This window comes from Nematostella vectensis, chromosome 9 (assembly GCF_932526225.1).
Source record: "Nematostella vectensis chromosome 9, jaNemVect1.1, whole genome shotgun sequence".
NCBI classification, from domain to species: domain Eukaryota; kingdom Metazoa; phylum Cnidaria; class Anthozoa; order Actiniaria; family Edwardsiidae; genus Nematostella; species Nematostella vectensis.
In genome coordinates, this window is record NC_064042.1 from 13,393,582 (window position 1) to 13,414,435 (window position 20,854).

At 41.4% G+C, this 20,854-nt stretch overlaps 1 protein-coding gene across 2 annotated transcripts; it reads left to right on the forward strand.

Annotated features, from left to right (window-relative positions):
- Window positions 1–2,134: 2,134 nt before the first annotated feature.
- Window positions 2,135–19,046, forward strand: LOC5505429 (fibroblast growth factor receptor 4). Of its 2 annotated transcripts, none has more exons than XM_048732948.1 (21): window positions 2,135–2,903; window positions 4,843–4,960; window positions 5,072–5,282; window positions 6,209–6,268; window positions 7,727–7,894; window positions 8,673–8,856; window positions 9,256–9,510; window positions 9,782–10,036; window positions 10,364–10,681; window positions 11,267–11,311; window positions 11,418–11,558; window positions 12,614–12,641; window positions 12,855–13,096; window positions 14,054–14,164; window positions 14,625–14,815; window positions 15,314–15,436; window positions 15,944–16,017; window positions 16,100–16,140; window positions 16,808–16,904; window positions 17,308–17,410; window positions 18,451–19,046. In XM_048732948.1, the coding sequence occupies exons 1-21, from the start codon at window positions 2,723–2,725 to the stop codon at window positions 18,568–18,570; spliced, it is 3,066 nt and encodes a 1,021-aa protein (XP_048588905.1). In that variant the 5' UTR covers window positions 2,135–2,722; the 3' UTR covers window positions 18,571–19,046. The 2 variants fall into 2 exon arrangements, with proteins under 2 accessions (XP_048588905.1, XP_048588906.1); XM_048732949.1 differs by having other exon boundaries at window positions 11,421–11,558.
- The last annotated feature ends 1,808 nt before the right edge of the window (window positions 19,047–20,854 follow it).

The window sequence follows — 20,854 nt, forward strand, 5'->3', positions numbered from 1 at the left end:
TGTTTGTGGGTAGCCTTGATGCACGTCTGTTGCGCCAAAGTGAAAACCTTGCTGTCAGTAATTACAGGAAGTAGAGACCATATATCAGCACTTGCCATCAAAATGATCGAGGGGTCAGCAATAGGAGTGTCGCTAACGTAGACGAGAAATCAGATAAGCGCGAAAAATAATCATCTCTAAGACTAGCATCTGAAAAGAGGGAGTTTTTCCCCCTTTTATTACTCGAGGAAAAACTGAGTGGTTTATTGAAGCACATTAAGGACAATAATCAAAATCCAAATAAAAAATATCCTTACATTCCCTGTTAATTTATATCGGCGTTTAAGAATAAAGTCACCTCGCAAATTTAGTCAGTTTGGAGACGGACCATAAGAAAAGAAAAGGGGGGGGGTGGGTAAGGAAAAAATTTATACACGATGAAGAGCCTGGAAAAAATGCATGTAGCCGAAACCAGACATAAACAATGCATACAACAGTGAAAAAAATAATACAAGCACGTCTTGAAGACAAGAAAATAAAAACATGCACGACTGAAACCTCCACCTCCCTCCTTCTCTTTTCTAATGGTCCGTCCATTAGGCCCCCAAAGGCGTACTTTATTTAAGGCGTTTTCTAGTAAGAACAACAGCAACAGGCAACCACAAAATACACATACAAAATAAAAACAGTAATTTCAATATTGATGTCTCTTTCCTAAAAGTTTAGTAAAATATCGTACATGGCATTTTCTTCCCTTTTTTATCGACAATCAAAATACACTCATATCATATCGAACAAGAAATTGAAAACCATAACCCTTACCCTAACCCTAATCGACAGATTCGTGTCATTGAAAGCAAGACACGCGGGATATCTCTCCTGTTATAGCCTTTTCCCGTTTTAGCCTTTCAGCTATTCTCTCAAATATTGCCTAAATTATTATCTCAAGCATACAGTCGTCGGGTTTTCTTGAGCACCTGCTACCCCAGTACTCAAGAGTTAACCACGGCTATGGGCTTCGCTCGGGCTCAACTAGGTTAGGTGTGAACGTCCGATTCCTAGGACTGAATATTATTATTATTATTATCAGATATCAGTTTGAAATCATCTTGCATCATTCAGATATGTCAGAATCAACCTTTTTTATGGCTTTACAATGCAAAAAGGCCATAAAAAATGTTTATAATCAATTTTTTTTGTAAGAATTTCCGTCTTGGATCCGCCATCTTGGATTCTTATGATTTTTGCAAAAAATCTGGAATTATTACAGAAAAAAGTATTTGCATGCATGTATTACTGCTCATAGTAAATGATAAATGCATAATATAAGCTTTAAAAGTGTTATCTAGTAAATCTAAGTGACATTTTTAACAGCTTTGAGAAAGCAGAATTCACCCACCCCTCCCCTCAAATATCCGAGGTAATAAAATTCTAACAATGTTGTGAAACTTATCACCTAAACAAACTTATCAAGTCAAAACGGGCATTTAAACTTGAGAAACAGGACCAAAATATAAAAAATTCACTACTATTTAGTTTTTGGGCATATCAAGAAAATTTAGCCAAAAATTATCGTTTTTTTTCCAAACGCGGTTACTTCCATATAAAGAAACTAATATATTCCTTATTTGGAAAAACTGCACGATTCTTGTCATTTTTAAGGTTGCCGTACCGCATATGCTTTGTAAACATCATGACTTGTAACCAGAAGAGAAAAACAGTGACTATGACCATCCTTGGTCAATGGAGAAAGTATCTGAAAAGAAACTAAGAGTCCTCGGTACCAGTCTCTCAAAACGACAACGTTTTCTTCATATGAAACTTGTGTGTGAAAAAACGGTTGCCATGGTAACATAAAGCGTCTCCTCGACATGTCAATGGCATCACAACGTCTGCAGATTTTAGGAAAAGTCACCAACTTTTAACCTCTTAGCTGCTATGGTTCAAGTTATAGCACTTTTCCCGGAGGGGGGGGGGTGCTGTATTGGGAGGGCAGACTCCCGTCCCATTCCAATGTTTTACCGAAGATCATTTTCATTACTTTCAAAAACCTTAAAATATCTTTCATTAATAATCTTATAATTTTGTCCGCTTATATATTTGCTTTGAGGATCGATATAATTCTGGGCCTCTTGTAGCCTTTCGTGACATTTGAGTTTGGTTGCGGCAACGTTGACAATTAGTAAAATAAGCTTGTCAAAGCACGGTATAAAAAGTACACGCGAGCATTGACGAAATCATACTGCAAGCACTTTTGAATTTGACGGGGTCTTTAGGGGCCCTGTTGGTCAGATGCAAGAGTCGAACAGTCAATCGTCCACTTTAAAGCCAAACACCTTGCCCCCGAGGTGAAGGTCAGGGACTTGTTTCGGAATAATTCGAAGGTTATTAAGGTCAAACGCCGCCTCCCGGTCAAACCCACAAAGGGCTTTGTACTAAGCGATGAACTCAAAACACCCAAACGCCCAGTGTGAGATAAGAAGAGTTGGGATTGGTCATCACGCGACTTTCCCTGAGGATGCGGTTTTTGTTGGCGGTAATCAGTTAAGGCGCGGACCGTAAAAGCTTTCTCGCAAGCAGCCTGTTCTAATATCAATGCAACGCAAATATTTTGGTCTACATAATAAACAAATTTTTTTAAAGCTATAGAGAAAAGGCAAAGCGCAATAAACGAAGCGCCAAAAGAAAGCTAAACATTTCAAACCCCCTTAGTGTCTACGCCTACCAAAGTGAAAGTGGTCACATGGCTTTCAGCGGATTTAAAGCAACCTTCAAATGCGAGCCAATCCTAGCTCGTGGTTTTGATAGTATATACCCCAAGTTTCAGTACCCAGAAGTAGTAATCACGAATTCGCAAAGAATGGAGATGCGAAATGCTAAAATAATATGGTTGAGCCTTATCGCTGGGTTTCTTTTACTCCAAGGTAAATTTTTCTTACGTAAAATTTGCTTAACACTTTATAAATATGCTTTACAACTTAAAAAACATTCTAGGAAACTAGTCAACTCGTATAAGAACAAGTGCACCTTATGTGTAGTCCTTCGCCAAAAAAAATTACTAGGGATTTTTAATAATTTATATTTGCTCTTGTACACAGATGAACCTGTTATAGAAAATCAACTCATGAATCGGCCCTAAAGCTCTTTGTGTCGAATCTTTCTTTATCATACCAAGGCCACTTGTTGGACTTTGAGACGCGTCTGTCGAAATTGCGAGCGCTGCAAACTTTTCTCACTCTCTAGTAGTGCGGGCTTATTTCGTGACAATAACATCTTAGCCCACCTCTAATAATTAATTTTATCATTCTTTCTTAGATCATATTTCAATCTAAGAAAATATGTTGTGATCGCGTTATCTTTGATGTGATTGTTAAATCAATTTTTCTATGAGCGTGAAAATCCTCAATTTCAAATTAAAACAACAACCCCAGGCTAACCGTTCTAATATTGTTTTTGGCAATTGCTTACAGAACGGATCTCAGATTGAATGAAGGTCAGATAAACACTTATTACGTTGTCTTTGATGTCTAGACGGAGAACAGTCGAGTTTTTTTTGTTAAGTATCTGTGAACTATCGCGGCGTGCCAAAAACAACATTAGGATGGTTAGCGTGTGCAATAACAATGGCGTTGATCAGAACTTTTTAACTACGATTTCAGTTGCTCTTGATATAAAAAAAATGCAGAAAAAATTCCCTGGATGACATCGTTGAATTTATAGTCACAGGCTGACTACCGCTCTGCTGGAATCACGCTGATCATAATACGAGCGGATATCCTAATTGAAGCTAATTCCTTATTTCAGTTTGAAACAGTGGCATAAGACACGAAACCAGTATAATCCTTGAAAAAAATTGTAATTCTGTAATTATGAAATCGCATCGAACATTACACGTACAAAAAAACAACAACTACAGTATTTTAGATTTCGTACCAAACCCCCAAAACTGCGATTTCATTTGCACGTGCATCGCGCCTCACCAATTATGATTATCTAATTTGTATTTAAGGATTTGCAAACTAAAAGTATTGGTGATTATTTTAGCCAAAGATCCGATCGATCGCACGCTTTGAAGGGGCTATAAACTTTATATAATTTGAACGAATATTTTAAAACAATTTCCGGCGAAAGGCTTTAAAGCGGCTATATCAATAGTTTACTTCAGGTTAATAACGTAGAACGCGAAAGATATTTAAAAATGTAAAAGCTTATTTAAGTTTCTTCGAGCATATGACTGATAATTTAGAGCGAGTGGTCTGTTAGATAGTGCATATTTCAATAGATTCTTTTGTTGAGGTTTCCGTCGGCTCGACGGAGGTAAAATGTGCCATTTAACGATGTCTAAAAAAATCCACAGATTTTCTCTGGAGCCCTGGACACCCTTTAGGAGTTAACAATATTGATAATATCACTAACAATATTGATAATATCACTAACAATATTGATAATATCACTAACAATATTGATAATATCACTAACAATACTGATAATATCACTAACAATACCGATAATATCACTAACAATACTGATAATATCACTAACAATGCTGATAATATCACTAACAATATTGATAATATCACTAACAATACTGATAATATCACTAACAATACCGATAATATCACTAACAATACTGATAATATCACTAACAATGCTGATAATATCACTAACAATATTGATAATATCACTAACAATATTGATAATATCACTAACAATACTGATAATATCACTAACAATGCTGATAATATCACTAACAATATTGATGATATCACTAACAATATTGATAATATCACTGGTGGTAAAAGTTGTCCCTTATATGTAGTCTTACATGAGAGTGAACAATGTCTTTCTCTTGATGTTTAACAGGCTCACCGCTGACCGAAAGCAGTGTTCGGTTCACAAAGACACCAGGGTCTGACATCTGGCACTATGAGGGGTCTAATGTTACGTTCACATGGGATTACATTCCTACTTCAGAACTCAGGTATAAGTTATGTCAAATTCATATGACTAAATTCAGAACTTAGATATAACTTTATCATATTCCACATGACTAAATTCCTACTTCAGAACAGATATTTTATTTCCCATGCAGTCGAATAATATTTGGAGTCTGGGAGTCAAACGATATAACCAAATACATAATGACGTTGGCAAGTCCACTCTGGAAACCGACCCCTAACCCTGATGTCAGCGTATTGCAGTATTTTGGGCGAGTTCGTTGGGCTGGCGACCTGAGCAAAAATAGAGCAAGCTTTCAGCTGAAAGGCGTTACCAGGAAAGACGCCAGTGTTTATGCCATAAAGGTTAGATCACCATCACCATCACCATCACCATCACCATCACCATCACCATCACCATCACCATCACCATCACCATCACCATCACCATCACCATCACCATCACCATCACCATCACCATCACCATCACCATCACCATCACCATCACATCACCATCACCATCACCATCACCATCACCCCCACCACGACCACCACCACGACCACGACCACGACCACGACCACGACCACGACCACCACCACCACCACCACCACCACCACCACCATTACCATCACCATCACCATCACCATCACCATCACCATCACCATCACCATCACCATCACCATCACCATCACCATCACCATCACCATCACCATCACCATCACCATCACCATCACCACCACCACCACCATCACCACCACCACCACCATCACCATCACCATCACCATCACCATCACCATCACCACCATCATCACCATCACCATCACCATCACCATCACCATCAATATCACCATCACCATCACCATCACCATCAATATCACCATCACCATCACCATCACCATCACCATCACCATCACCATCACCATCACCATCACCATCACCATCACCATCACCATCACCATCACCATCACCATCACCATCACCATCACCATCACCATCACCATCACCATCACCATCACCATCACCATCACCATCACCATCACCATCACCATCACCATCACCATCACCATCACCATCACCACCACCACCACCACCACCATCACCATCACCATCAATATCACCAAAGACGTAAGGACGTGTCTGTGTCTCCAATATTCTCCTAATGTTTCTGTATCATGCCTTCCCACCAATTTCGAGGCCTGCTACAGTTCTGCATTGCCATATCATCTTCCACTATCGCTTCTAACAGTTTTCTTACCTCCACCTTTATCACGAGCATCATTTTCATCCACAGCTTGAACCTCTTGACATATTTGCAAATGGAAAATCGGACACGACAAATGTAACTGTACTGGTGAGTGTAAATGGAATACGGCAAAAAGGCAGTCTCTTGTATCTCTTGTGTGTAATAGCTTGGTGCTATGATAGTAATAAGCAGTAATATACCAGGGACGCCATTTGACGTTCTTTCTTGGAAGTTCCTAGCTTTTGTTCACTTAAGTTAAAAAAAGCTAACAACAACAAAAAAACGCACACAGTAAAAGCGTAGTGCTACAATGTAATGTGACAACCAGTAGTATACCGGGTACCGGGATGCCATTGAAAATTATGACGTCATTTCAAACCTTTTCTTTACTTTGTTGCTCAGGAACCGGCCCCAATTAGCCTAATTTCATATCATTCGATTCCACGCCCCGTGCTATGTCCCGTACGTCCAGCTCATCTCAGTGTTAGTCAATGTTAGTCATCCTTTATTAATTGCTTGGACAGCCATTTTTGCACTAATAGAATTATTGAAAGTTCCGTCAAAATTGATAGCGAAAACAATAATGTATATATTTGTGCATTGCCTAATAGCGGAGCTCCAAACCAAATCTTTTCTTATTTTCGCTAAATACTTTAAGAAATATTAAATAATATTATTTGTTTTTGTTTTTGACGACGTCAACGACCAACTTGTTAAACCCCCTTCCCTCACCCTTGACATCTACATGACACATAACAAGTTTAGTTGTCTTACACTGTCTCGGCGTCAGGGTAGTTTTACTTTTAGTGACGTCATCGATGACGTCACGTGACCATCTCATTGCACCACACTTGATACATACATGACGCCTACCAAGTTTGGTTGTCGTACGATGTTTCTTTTATTAAATACATACTGTTTATTTTAATGACGTCAGCATATTTTTGCTTTACGTGACGTTATTGATGACGTCACGCATCACGTGACCATATTGTTGCACCACCCCTTGACACCTACATGACACCTACCGAGTTTGGTTGGCATACGATGCCAATATTTTTTTTATTTTGATGACGTGAGCATATTTTTGCTTCTAGTGACGTCATCGATGACGTCACAAACCACGTGACCACAGTTTTGCACCTTCCTTAACACATACATGACACCTACGAAGTTTGGTTCTCATACGAAGCTTTCTTGGGACACACGTTTTTGGGAACGGACGGACATCACGTCACAAAAACTCGATTCGACGGGTTACCAATATTTGCTACTTTTTCTTAGGTATGGGGCTCCGCACACGCGGCGCTTCGCTATTAGGTCAATACACTTTGTGAGAGACGAGTATGTTCCTTTTTAAAATGTAAGGGTGTATGCCCTTTTAATGTGATGTGTTCTTTACAGCCCCCCGTCGTTGATATTGTAAAGGTAGAGCATATATTGTGTATACAATGTAATAAAGCCTAATTGAAGAAATTCTTGAAAAGCCACGGAAAAAGTTTACCTGGTAGAAGCCGCCATAAAAAGTTAATAAAAAAGTATAATATTCGATTGTTGTCCTTGCAGCCGCAGTCGGTGTTCCTGCAAACAGAGAGCATAGTGTACACGAGTCTTGGCAGCGATGCGAGGTTCACGTGGCAGTACTCGCTAAACGGCAAGGACGCGCTCACCCTCTCCTCAATCACGTGGGGCGTGTTACAGAACGGACTATTTAAGGTTCTATGTGATATAAAGGTGAATAAGTCTCGACTCTTATATTTTCTCGAAGATTTTCGATTAGACCAAATACTTTAAACAGGTTTTCTTTAAAAATAGTTAATTATATTTGTCTAAGTACCTTCCTGCGCAGGGTTTTTTGTGTCGCTCGTTTCCTTTGAGCGACACAGAAAGCTCTTTCTCGGGAGGATTGTCTTCGAGTCCCATGACATATCTAGGCGAAGTTTGTTATTTGACAAAATACCAAGCGACGAAGAGCGGGGGCGTGTCCAGAGAAACGCAGAGGGGGGGGGGGGGGGGGGGATTCCAGAGTAGTAATTCACTGACCACGGATGAATTTAATTCAAATCGACATTCTTAGCTCTGGGAATACGTCACTAGGTCTATTAAAAAATGTTTCTATCCAAATACAACTATCGACGAAAGTGTAAACCGGTGCCGAACTTTTCTTGTCACATGAAGCGGGTGCGGCCTGGACTCCTCGGATCCCCCTCCCCCTCCCCCTCCCCCTTCCCCTAAGGACACGCGCCTAAAGAAACATGTGGAAAACATGAACATGACAGCACAAATGGTTGGTCAGAAATAAGCTCCTAACAAAGTCTTTTGGTTTGGGTTATAAAGTTTTTCTCTACAGCCAAAACACTCTTAATTTTATCAGGTTACTTTCGAATAGAAGTATTAGGATACGGGTATTAGGATAAAGAAATTACTTTATACAACACTAGATAATTGCATTTTATTCTTATTTCCTTCGTGAACACATGTTTGAGTTTTGAATTTGTGTTGCTTTTTCAAGGTTATGGGGACAGCGGCAGTCTCCCAGAGTTGCAGTTCTGGTAAAAGCAGCGAGATCATCCAGCCTACCTCCAAAGCGTCCTTCATACTTAACGACATCAGAGACAGCGATGAAGGAGAGTATCAACTGAGGCTGCGCGGAACCGCTAAACCGCTGGACAGTGTTATAGCATTGTTTGTCACAGGTAAAAAAAAAAACTAATTAATGAAGGAGCTCTCCAATATGCGAATTGCACTAACGGACCACGAGACTTTTTTTTAGCATTTGAATTGAAGCTAAAATAAATAATTGCGCCCGCAAGACAGAGAACGACAAAATAAAAGAAAATAAGCCGTTTGCATATAAGCAACTGTTTGGTTTATTAGCTAAATAACTAAATAATTTGCTTTTAAATGCTGTTATTTTGCCGCTTAAAAGCCTGAGGGCTCGCGAGCTTTCCACCCAAAAGTGATCTATAAGTGTAGGCCGTCTATTATACCCATAACGTTAAACGAGTCTCGCATTTTTAGGAGGAATTTATTTTCACTTTTAATGTTGCTAAAACTAAAAGTATAAATCATTTCATTCAACTCTCTTACCACAGATCCTCCTGTTATAACTCTTCAACCTGAACCAACAGTCGTTCGCGAGGGAAATCCGCTTATACTATCGTGCGCAGCTGATGGTCGACCAATTCCTTCCTACGAATGGCTGAAAGATGGTCACGTAATCACAGATTCATCCAATAGTACACTTGAAATAAAAAGCGCGAGCAGAGAGGATGCCGGGAGATATCAATGTGTTGCAAGTAATCGTATTGGAAACGAGACGTCACGTTATGCTGACGTCACTGTTTATTGTAAGCAAGATTTCAATATATTTATTCTTTGTTTGATCAACTGTGTTCTGAGTGTTCAGCCATTTGCCGACTATAGTCGAGATAAAGTCGCAAGAAGAAAGTCGGACAAAGGCTGTATCGAGTAAAAAGCACTAGTTTATACAGAAAAAAGCCCCAAAATTATTACAGAAAGTTCCTGAAGTAAAATGAAAAGGAAATCATAATTATAATAAGGAATTTTGTCTCCTGAGTTTGATTTCCGAATTCCGAACAATACTTTTTCATTTTACAGACCCCCCTACAGTGAACCTCACCGAAAAGCGGACCATAGTCAAACTTCCGCTTGGCGCCAGCGAGACTTTATCGTGTCCAGCGGTAGGGAACCCTTCCCCTATCTACCAATGGTACAAAGGGATCGATCACTACATTAGTAACGGGCATCACATCAGCGTTACCGTGGCGACCGAGGCAGAGTATGTGACGTACTTGTGCGAGGCAGAGAATGAGCTTGGGACCGATAACGCCACATTTGTCTTGGTGAAAGTGGGTAAGTGACTGCCTTTTAGTCGCCACGCAACAAATAGCCGACACCCTGAAACTCAAAGGGATAAAAAAGTAACAGACGCCGTTCCGTCGCTGTTCCGTTTTGAGCTTGATGATAATTTTATTTTGTGAAGAAATGAAAGCGATTTGTTTACTTTTGAAACATGTAAAACATGACTACTGTTAACGTGGTTGGGAATTAAGGAGAGAGAGGTTTGTGTGGATAGCATTCAGTGCAAAATATTGCAAAATTCTAAAAACGCCAGAACGAGCAAATACTATGCTATCTGAATAGTAATACTTATAAACGCGTTATTCTGTCTCGCTGAAGGCCCCCCAACAAGTCCTCGCGTGGACTGCGGGAAACGTGAGGACACCACGAACTCGCGCGACAGGAAATTTCACTGGACCCCGCCAAGTGACGACGGTGGGGCCCCTGTGTTATTCTACACCGTCAAATACCGTACTGTGAGGGGTACTCTGGGGAGAGGGCCGTGGGTCACTCGTAACATCAGCGTGTCAAGCACGTGGCACCAGTTCTCACTGGATTGGGACAAAGTGTATGAGCTTAGCGTGACAGCATGGAACAAGTACGGGGAAAGCGTGACGGACTTGGAGTTGGATACGTGTGTCGTGACAGTCGGGGCAGGTACGGTTTGCCTTGATGTGCGCAGGCGCGTTCCCAGGATTGGCTGTGGAAGGGGGGGAGGTGCGCAGTCATAGGAAAAAGCATAGTATTTGAAGATTCCTTAATAAGAAATGACCAACTTTTTGTCCGCTAAGGGTGGGGTGGGGGGAGGGGGGTGCCTGGTACGCAAAACACCCTAACTATAGATTTATGTAGTTTTTTTTATTTTCAAAATGTTCGATCATTTCAAGGTGCTTCTTTTTCACTATGTCGTATATCTACAATAATAGATATGAAATTAAGATATTTTATAAATGAAGCAGTTCATTCATAGATAATTTACTTTAGATTTTTAAATTAACTACAAGTTCTCTCTCCACCAATTAGGGCCGTAGCAGGGGGTGGGGCACTGGGGGCATGTGCCCCTCCCCCAAATATTTTTTTTTAATATAAGGAAATGACCAGTAGGGGCGTGACTGTGCCCCCAAACATTTTCTTAATGTTTCTGTATTGTGCTCCCTAGGCGTCATGCCTCACACGGTGCCTCCCAAGCCTCACACGGTGGTTGTTGAGAATGCTAATATAATATAATTTGTATTGTTCTAGATCCATCCGCAGCGACAACAACAGCCTTGCCACCTCCCGTAGTGGGTAAGCAGCTTAGTAGACAGATTTTGCTCAACACAACAACGTACGTAATACTGGTGAACATAGCTCAGCTATGCAGACATATGACAATTTCTATTTAATATTTCAGCAGAGTCGCAAGATTTTGTGGACAAGATTCCGGGTGGGAAGATAACGCTGTACGTTGGTATCGCAGGCGCGCTCGTCTTGCTGTTGATTGTGGTCATTGCTCTGGTTCACAGGAGTCACGTCAGAAAAAGCAAAGAAAAAGGTATAGAGCAGGTGTATCCGATAACTGGAGCCCTCGATACCTAAGGCTCTAAGTCTCGTACCCAGGATTGGCTAAGCGGGGTGCGCAGTCATAGTTATCATATGGAATAGTATTTGAAGAATTCATTAATAAGAAATGACCCACTTTTTGGCAGCTAAGGGGGGGGGATGCGCAGTCATAGTTATCATATGGAATAGTATTTGAAGATTCCTTAATGAGAAATGACCCACTTTTTGGCAGCTAAGGGGGGGATGCGCAGTCATAGTTTTCATATGGAATAGTATTTGAAGATTCCTTAATGAGAAATGACCCACTTTTTGGCAGCTAAGGGGGGGGGGGGGGGATGCGCAGTCATAGTTATCATATGGAACAGTATTTGAAGATTCCTTAATGAGAAATGACCCACTTTTTGGCAGCTAAGGGGGGGGGATGCGCAGTCATAGTTATCATATGGAATAGTATTTGAAGATTCCTTAATGAGAAATGACCCACTTTTTTGGCAGCTAAGGGGGGGGGATGCGCAGTCATATTTATCATATGGAATAGTATTTGAAGATTCCTTAATGAGAAATGACCCACTTTTTTGGCAGCTAAGGGGGGGGGGATGCGCAGTCATATTTATCATATGGAATAGTATTTGAAGATTCCTTAATGAGAAATGACCCACTTTTTTGGCAGCTACGGGGGGGTACGCGTGCACCCTGCGCACCCCCTGTGTACGCGCCTGATTCTTGCAAAGTCTTGCAGCCGCATGATTACAATATGATGATTGAAGAAAAAAAAGAACCTGCTTTTTTACTTGGCTATTTACCTTTGGGTGTTAATAAAAAATTCCGACTAACTTTAGTTTTCAGGTTTTTACTAGTGGATTTTCTCTTTTTTCTAACTCAATGAGATTTAAAGAAATTTTCTTAATATTTTTACCTTGAAAACTCTCTTAGAAAGACAAAAAAAAGGGAAACTCATATTTCTTATTTGGGTCTATGCAAATTTATACTCGCCTATTCATCCATTATATTTTACATAACATAACATCGATCCTTTTATCTTTGCAGTAAAGAACTGGTCAAACCAGCAGATCAGGTATGAATGATTTACTTATGTGCAAGTCCAAAAAGAAAAATTTATCTTCTCAGAGCGAGAATGAACTCAACCCCCCATATTTCCATCCTAAAATGTGTCGAAATACAGCGCATATTGACAAAACGAGATAGACTCGGCACTATTAAAAAAACTAACCCAGAACTATACCTGGAATAACTTTAAAATGATCAACCTTGTCTTGTACGTTTTTAGTATAAGCGGCCATCTTGATGGCCATTTCTGGGAAGGTCCTTCCGCAGCAGAGGACCGTAAACAGTCGATGGTAGGGAGCCCCTCGTACCATATGGACCCACAGTGGGCCATCCCTCGGGAAAAGATCTCTATCTTGAAGGTGATTGGCAATGGGGCGTTTGGTCTGGTGTACAAAGGACGTGTGCATGGATTAGGGACCAACAGACCCGGATGGAACCTGGTTGCCATCAAAAGCCCGTATGGTAAGTGGCCCGTGTGATATGTCCCGTATGGTATGTGTCCCGTATGTTTGACTACAATACACCAAAAACTGGAAATCGACTCTGCCAAATTTTCGTCTTTAATAAGACTTCTTCAGGGCAGACTGAAGAAGGTGAATCGTTACAAGCTTATTTATTATTGAAATAAGCTTGTAACGATTCACCTTCTTCAGTCTGCCCTGAAGAAGTCTTATTAAAGACGAAAATTTGGCAGAGTCGATTTCCAGTTTTTGGTGTATTGTATTCATTGTTCTGGTACGAGATCGCGACAGTTCGGGCTTTTTGATTCTATTCGGATGTTTGACTAGTTAGACCACAATCTTTTCTTCTCTCACAATACAATTACACTAGCAACTATTTCTATCGGCTAATTTAAGCCACAGTTCAGTCTAGTTCAGTTCAGTCTATTTTTTGTCACATGTTATAAAGAAAAATGCATTTAGAAATACAACAAATTTACAAGGCTTACAGGTTGGCGGGAAGGACCATAAAAACCACAAGGCGAGATAGTCATTCAAGAACCTAAGATATAATTGAATATTGTCAATTATATCTCTGACCCTAAATTGAGAACGTTTTGAGAAGTTTTTTTGTTGCAAAAGATATTATTTTCAAATCTTGTGCGACGCGCGCTACAGCGGCCACCTTGACAGTTTGTGAAGTAGGCCAATAAGGATGCGAGAAACGTGCTATCTGAAACGACGCGCCTTACCGTGGCCACCTTGACAGTTTGTAAAGTAAGCCAATAAGGATGCGAGAAACGTGCTATTTGATTGATATTAACGTCACTAGGCAACCAGCAAGGCGAAAAAATGCTCATCTGCGCACGCTTGAATAGTCACGTAGTCCGTGCTGTCAATGAAATCTGACTGACTTTCTGAAAACTTGTTGTTGAACGCCTGGATCACCGAGGAAACGGTTTTTTTTTTTCTGTTTTAGCTGACGCATCTGACAGGGAAACACGTGACCTTATGAAAGAGTTCGAGCTTCTAAAGACACTAAAGCCCCATCCACACGTGATAAAAATGCTGGGATGTGGAGAAGATGACGGTATGCTTCACAAAACGGGGGGGGGGGGGGGGTTTGGGGTAAATATGAGGTCCATCCAAGAAGGTGAAGGAAAGGGAGGAGTACATTTACGGGTATAATAGAGTCAAAATGTGTTACATTTATTTTATTAGAAAGATCAAGTGTCATACTTAAATCTCCATTAATTATTACGCCTTAACGGCGTCAGAAATTTCCATCGTAGTTTTTTTTTTCTGGGTCCGCTTATGGGTATAAAGGTAACGTAAATGATCTAATAAACGCCCCCTCTCTGAAATTAGAACCCCACTACACTTGATATAGATTTGTTTTATTGTTATATTGTAATAGAACGGTCCTCTTCAAGAAACGCCTCTTATCTATTGAATGCCCCCCCTCTCCCATCAGACCATCAAAATTTGATGAACGCCCCCGGCGTTTATTTGGTCATTTACGGTATCTGTAAATCTGCCTTCCACGACAGGTCGCCCCCTTGTGATCATCGAGTACGTACCTCACGGCGACTTGCTCGGATACTTGCGCAAGAGTCGCGGCGAGGAGGATGACTACTACTCCGACCCGGAGATCAAGCCAAAGACTTCTCTCTCCTCGCAACAGCTGATTCGCTTCGCCTGGCAGGTCGCAGACGGCATGGAGTACCTCTCCTCGCAAAAGGTAACAACACGAGAACCCCTTTAACTCGTCCTTGGATAACTCGAACTATCCGGTTACTCGAACTATACAGTAGAACCGAAAACTCGAACTCGGATAACTCGACTCACCCCCAACCCCCTTACTCGAACTATACATTTAATAAAACCCCGCTAACTCGCCCTGCATAACTCGAACTCCCCGCTCACTCGAAGTCGGATAACTCGACTCACCCCCAACCCCCTTACTCGAACTATACATTTAATAAAACCCCGCTAACTCGCCCTGCATAACTCGAACTCCCCGCTCACTTGAAGTCGGATAACTGGAGCTAGAGAATTGGACCTGGTCCTAAATTTCAGCATTCTTACTGGGAAAACACGAAATCAAGAAATGTTTTAGACAAAGTGCATTTCACGTCTGGCCCTTTGACGTTTCCATTGTTCTTCCATTGCCGTTCGTGTCGCAGTCATAGCTTCTTAAACCCGCAAATGATTTCCATGGTAACCTTTGTCTTGCTAGATTATCCATCGCGACCTGGCTGCCAGGAATATTCTCGTGGGGGAGGGGGAGGTGTGTAAAGTGGCGGACTTCGGGATGGCAAAAGACGTTAGCATCGAGGATATCTACATAAGGACAACAGAGGTAAAGTGAGCATTGTATGAAAGAAATAGCCTAGAGGTCTCGGCGTTTTTCATAGTTGGCCGTGAGGGGCTGGGGAGGAAACATGGCGATGGTTACGTCACAAACGGGAAACCAAAAGGTCTCGAGATAAATGTCAAGGTCTGCTATTCGCGTGAGCTAAGTCTGCTTCCTAATTGACTTCCAGTTTACTTCCTTTATCTTCTTTTTCTATTTCATTTTTATTTCTTTACCTTCTAGTTTTATTACCGGGCAAATTTAGGAGCCGCGTCCTTTGGTGGATTCCCCACCAGATCAGCCGCCAAAATCTATTTCTTTATTTAATTATATATGATCTTATTTCTTGTTATTTTTTATATTTAATTTTTACAATACTTTATCATATTTACATATCATATTTTTTTATTAATACTGCGAAAGATATCAAATAAACTAATAAAACATATCTCAAAAGTTAAATGGCGTGACAAGTAAAAACATTTCATGATAATTACTGTTGCTATAATTCAGGGTCGACTTCCGGTGAAATGGACTGCAGTTGAAGCATTGATCGGTGGAGGGGAATATACAACACTAAGCGACGTGTGAGTGAATATCTTAACCCTGAAAATATTTTTGGGCATATATTCAGTCTTCTCACTAACGATTGATATCTTTGATTAACAGGTGGAGTTTTGGGGTGGTCCTATACGAGATCTGCACAATTGGTAAGCATTTTCAACTTGGGTTAGACACTTATAAAGTATACAACCTCAATAAATTTGAGATAACGAAGTACGGCGTTTGAAGGTATAAAGAGGCTATAGCTCATCATAGATAAACATGACGCAACTTCTGCCATTACAGTAGGGCTGTACAATCTCACATGTAAATAAATTGTGTATTTTCGTAGTCTCCCTCGCAGCTGTTTCGGATTCGTCACGCTAGGCGGCGGTTGAGCTCCAGTAACAGAGCTTAAGCGCCGCCTAGCGTGACGAGTCCAACTGGGCACAAGCGCCGCCTAGCGTGACAAGTCCAACTGGGACTCAAGCGCCGCCTAGCGTGACGAGTCCAACTGGGACTCAAGCGCCGCCTAGCGTGACGAGTCCAACTGGGACTCAAGCGCCGCCTAGCGTGACAAGTCCAACTGGGACTCAAGCGCCGCCTCGCGTGACGAGTCCAACTGGGACTCAAGAGCCGCCTAGCTTGACGAGTCCAACTGGGACTCAAGCGCCGCCTAGCGTGACGAGTCCAACTGGGCTCAAGCGCCGCCTAGCATGACGAGTCCAACTGGGACTCAAGCGCCGCGTAGCGTGACGAGTCCAGAGCGGCTGCGAGGGAGACACTTCACTCTCTTTCCCCTTTTCCATAATTTGTCCGTAACTGTATTAATAGGGGGTGAGCCATACCCTGGAATTGCTGGAAAAGACATCCCAGATTGCCTGGAAACTGGTTACCGCATGCCGTGCCCCACCCACGTGGACGCTACTCTGTAAGTATAACATACGACACATAGGTTTTAGTATAGGCGGCGTATTTGATTGGTCAAATGTAATACACGCAACATTAGAAAATTTGTTAATGAATCTCCAACGCAGGCTTCTTAACTGCTTAAGCCATGCCTTAAAACTATTTCTAATTCCAATTTCATTTCTGTTTTCCTTGAGACAGCCCAGAAGTAACAATTCATCTCTTTAAAACAAAGTCTAGACCCAAGGAATCAAACAATTCATATCATATTATTTACTTAAACAAATCAAACACAATTCGTCTATCTATCGAATAAAGGTTAGGTTACATTCGCTAGTTTCTAATAAATGTTTAACCATCTACTTCTATTTGGTATGATGTAAATAGATATATTTATCATTATTTTTTTTGCGCCACCCTCTTAGATACCAGGTCATGGCTAGTTGCTGGGCCACTTGTCCGGATGACCGTCCGACTTTTGCGTCCCTTCAAAAGCTCCTCAACACGCTAGAGGCGGTACAGTCAAAGGTGAGTCACGTGACATGTCTGTGCAGGATCATATAATGGGCTTCTAGAGACTTGCATAATTTGTGTTAAAAGCACTGGCTAAAGGCGGAGCTCCAAACCAAAACTTTGCTTATTTCTGTTCAATAATTTCAACAAAAAGCTTTACGACAGCTTGCGACGCTACCGATGACGTCACGCATCTCGTTATTATGAGACATTAAAATTTCTATGAGGTCATCGATGACGTCACACACAAGTGACCAATCTGTTTCACCTCCCGTGACACTCATATGAGACGTCTTTCTGCCTTACGATTTTTATATAATGAAAGATGTTTCAATCATGAGATATGGGAATTTTTGTTTTTGATGACGTCATCGATTTCAAAGATCACGTGACCACGTTACGACATCGAAATAGTTTTACGTCACGCATCACGTGACCATATCTTTGTACTCCCAAGCTTTTGTTGCATGTTATCCCGTGTAACACCTTAAATGACATCGGAAAGTTTGGCTTTTGGTGACGCCATCGATGATGTCACACATAAGCTAATCGTCCCTTGACACATAAATGACACCTACCAAGTTTGGTTAACATACGATGTTTCTTTCATGAGGAAAAAACATTGAATGACAGTCATACATTATTTGAATCAAATTTTGAGTAGTTTTACTTTTAGTGATGTAATCGATGACATCACACATCACTTTACCACACTGTTGCACCCCCTTGACACCTTCATGACACCTACACATTTTGGTTGCCCTACGATGCTTTCTTGGGTCACGCGTTTTAGGGACGGACGGACATAACGTCACGAAAACACGAGTCGATTGGTTACCACTATATTTTTCTTATATACCACTTTTTCTTAGGTATGGGGCTCCGCTCACGCGGCGCTAAAAACAATAACTAAAGTGTTGCAGATTCTGCAGTGTAGCAGTGTTTTAGGGCCGATTGTATACGTAGTAAATTTTAGGGGTCGCGGCTTTATAAAAGCTCTTGTGCCTTTTCGACGATAGAAACAACTGGGTATTTTGTTTTACGCTTTTTTTCAGGATTACATCAATCTCTCTGAATGCCTAAACAAAGGACACAAAGGAAAGGGGACTGGAAAGGAGAAACGATACCACAGGGATCCCACAGAACAGGACCACTCATGGCCAGTCGCTGTTTAACAGAAAGAAAAAAGCCATCCGATGTTTCTTAGGAAAAAACTATTTGTTATATTCAAGAAGGAGCAAGCTCAAGTTACAATGCATTTAGAAAAGACCATATACAGAGCTAAAATGAGGCCGTATAGTTCACTTGCAGCTAGAAGATTATTAAACAGGAATTGAGCAGCGAATTTAACAAAAGTACTCAGTTACTGCAAGGCGGTTACCACTCTCTTGAGTAGCAGGGATTTGCCGAAAGGGGGGGGCTTACTTCAATTAATAATGACCGCAGCAGGGAGGGGGGAGGGGCAATCGAGCTCCCACGCCTTGCTACGGTTTTACAGTGGTAACGAAAAACTTATTAATGGGAAAGGGCTTGAAATCGGTCATTTATCAAGAGTACTTTTTTAAAGATACAAAAGAAATGAGCAATATCAACAAACACAGTAGGCTTCATAAGCTTTTTTTAAACAATGTGATAATAAAAGATAATGAGATTTCTTTGTTCATTATATGAAAGATATAGAATCACATACTGGGACATGGGCGTGGTCAAAGAGGTTAAGGGAGGTATTGGAATGGGAGGACAAATAGGGAGAAATAATATCCATCGCACTGACAGATGATGGGAAGACTGATAAGATGATAAGATATGATATGATAGATAGTTTATTGTACCACTTGCAGATTAATCTGAAATACGGGTGTCTGCGCACACGGAATATAAATACTAACTTACATAAAATACAAATAATTACATGACTTGGAGAAATTCCACAAATTTAACAGTGCCAAAGTCCGCCAGCCTGTTAGTGTTGCAAAGGGCGGGTACGATCTTTCTATCTGCTCTTAAATTATATTGGTCTAGTGGCTTTGTGGTTCTCGACGAGGCAATCTGGTGTAATGGATTGTCCCTACGTAAGCTTCTCATGAACTCTTTGCAGAGTTGGCAGCAAAGTTATAGCAAAAGGTGAAGGGGGGTGGTTAGCAGCAAGCCCATAGCAAAAGGTGAAGGGGGATGGTTAGCAGCATGGCTATAGCAAAAGGTGAAGGGAATGGTTAGCAGCAAAGCTATAGCAAAAGGTGATGGGGAATGGTTAGCAGCAAAACTATAGCAATGGGTGAAGGGGGATGGTTGGCAGCAAAGCTATAGCAAAAGGTGAAGGGGGATGGTTAGAAGCAAAACTATAGCAAAAAGTGAAGGGGGATGGTAAGCAGCAAAACTATAGCAAAAGGTGAAGGGAATGGTTAGCAGCAAAGCTATAGCAAAAGGTGATGGGGAATGGTTAGCAGAAAAGCTATAGAAAAAGGTGAAGGGGGATGGTTAGCAGCAAGGCTATAGCAAAAGGTGAAGGGGGATGGTTAGCAGCAAAACTATAGCAATGGTTGAAGGGGGGAGGGGGGGTTGGCAGCAAAGCTATAGCAAAAGGTGAAGGGGGATGGTTAGCAGCAAAACTATAGCAATGGTTGAAGGGGGGGGTTGGCAGCAAAGCTATAGAAAAAGGTGGAGGGGGATGGTTGGCAGCATGGCTATAGCAAAAGGTGAAGGGAATGGTTAGCAGCAAAACTATAGCAATGGGTGAAGGGGGATGGTTGGCAGCAAAGCTATAGCAAAAGGTGAAGGGGGGTGGTTAGCAGAAAAGCTATAGAAAAAGGTGAAGGGGGATGGTTGGCAGCAAAGCTATAGCAAAAGGTGAAGGGGGATGGTTAGCAGCAAAGCTATAGAAAAAGGTGGAGGGGGATGGTTGGCAGCAAAGCTATAGCAAAAGGTGAAGGGGGATGGTTAGCAGCAAAGCTATAGAAAAAGGTGGAGGGGGATGGTTGGCAGCAAAGCTATAGCAAAAGGTGAAGGGGGATGGTTAGCAGCAAAGTTACAGCAAAATGTGAAGGGGATGGTTGGCAGCAAAGCTATAGCAAAAGGTGAAGGGGATGGTTGGCAGCAAAGCTACAGCAAAATGTGAAGGGGATGGTTGGCAGCAAAGCTACAGCAAAATGTGAAGGGGTATGGTTGGCAGCAAAGCTATAGCAAAAGGTGAAGGATGATGGTTAGCAGCAAAGCTATAGCAAAAGGTGATGGGGAATGGTTAGCAGCAAAACTATAGCAATGGGTGAAGGGGGATGGTTGGCAGCAAAGCTATAGCAAAAGGTGAAGGGGGATGGTTAGCAGCAAAGCTATAGAAAAAGGTGGAGGGGGATGGTTGGCAGCAAAGCTATAGCAAAAGGTGAAGGGGGATGGTTAGCAGCAAAGTTACAGCAAAATGTGAAGGGGATGGTTGGCAGCAAAGCTATAGCAAAAGGTGAAGGG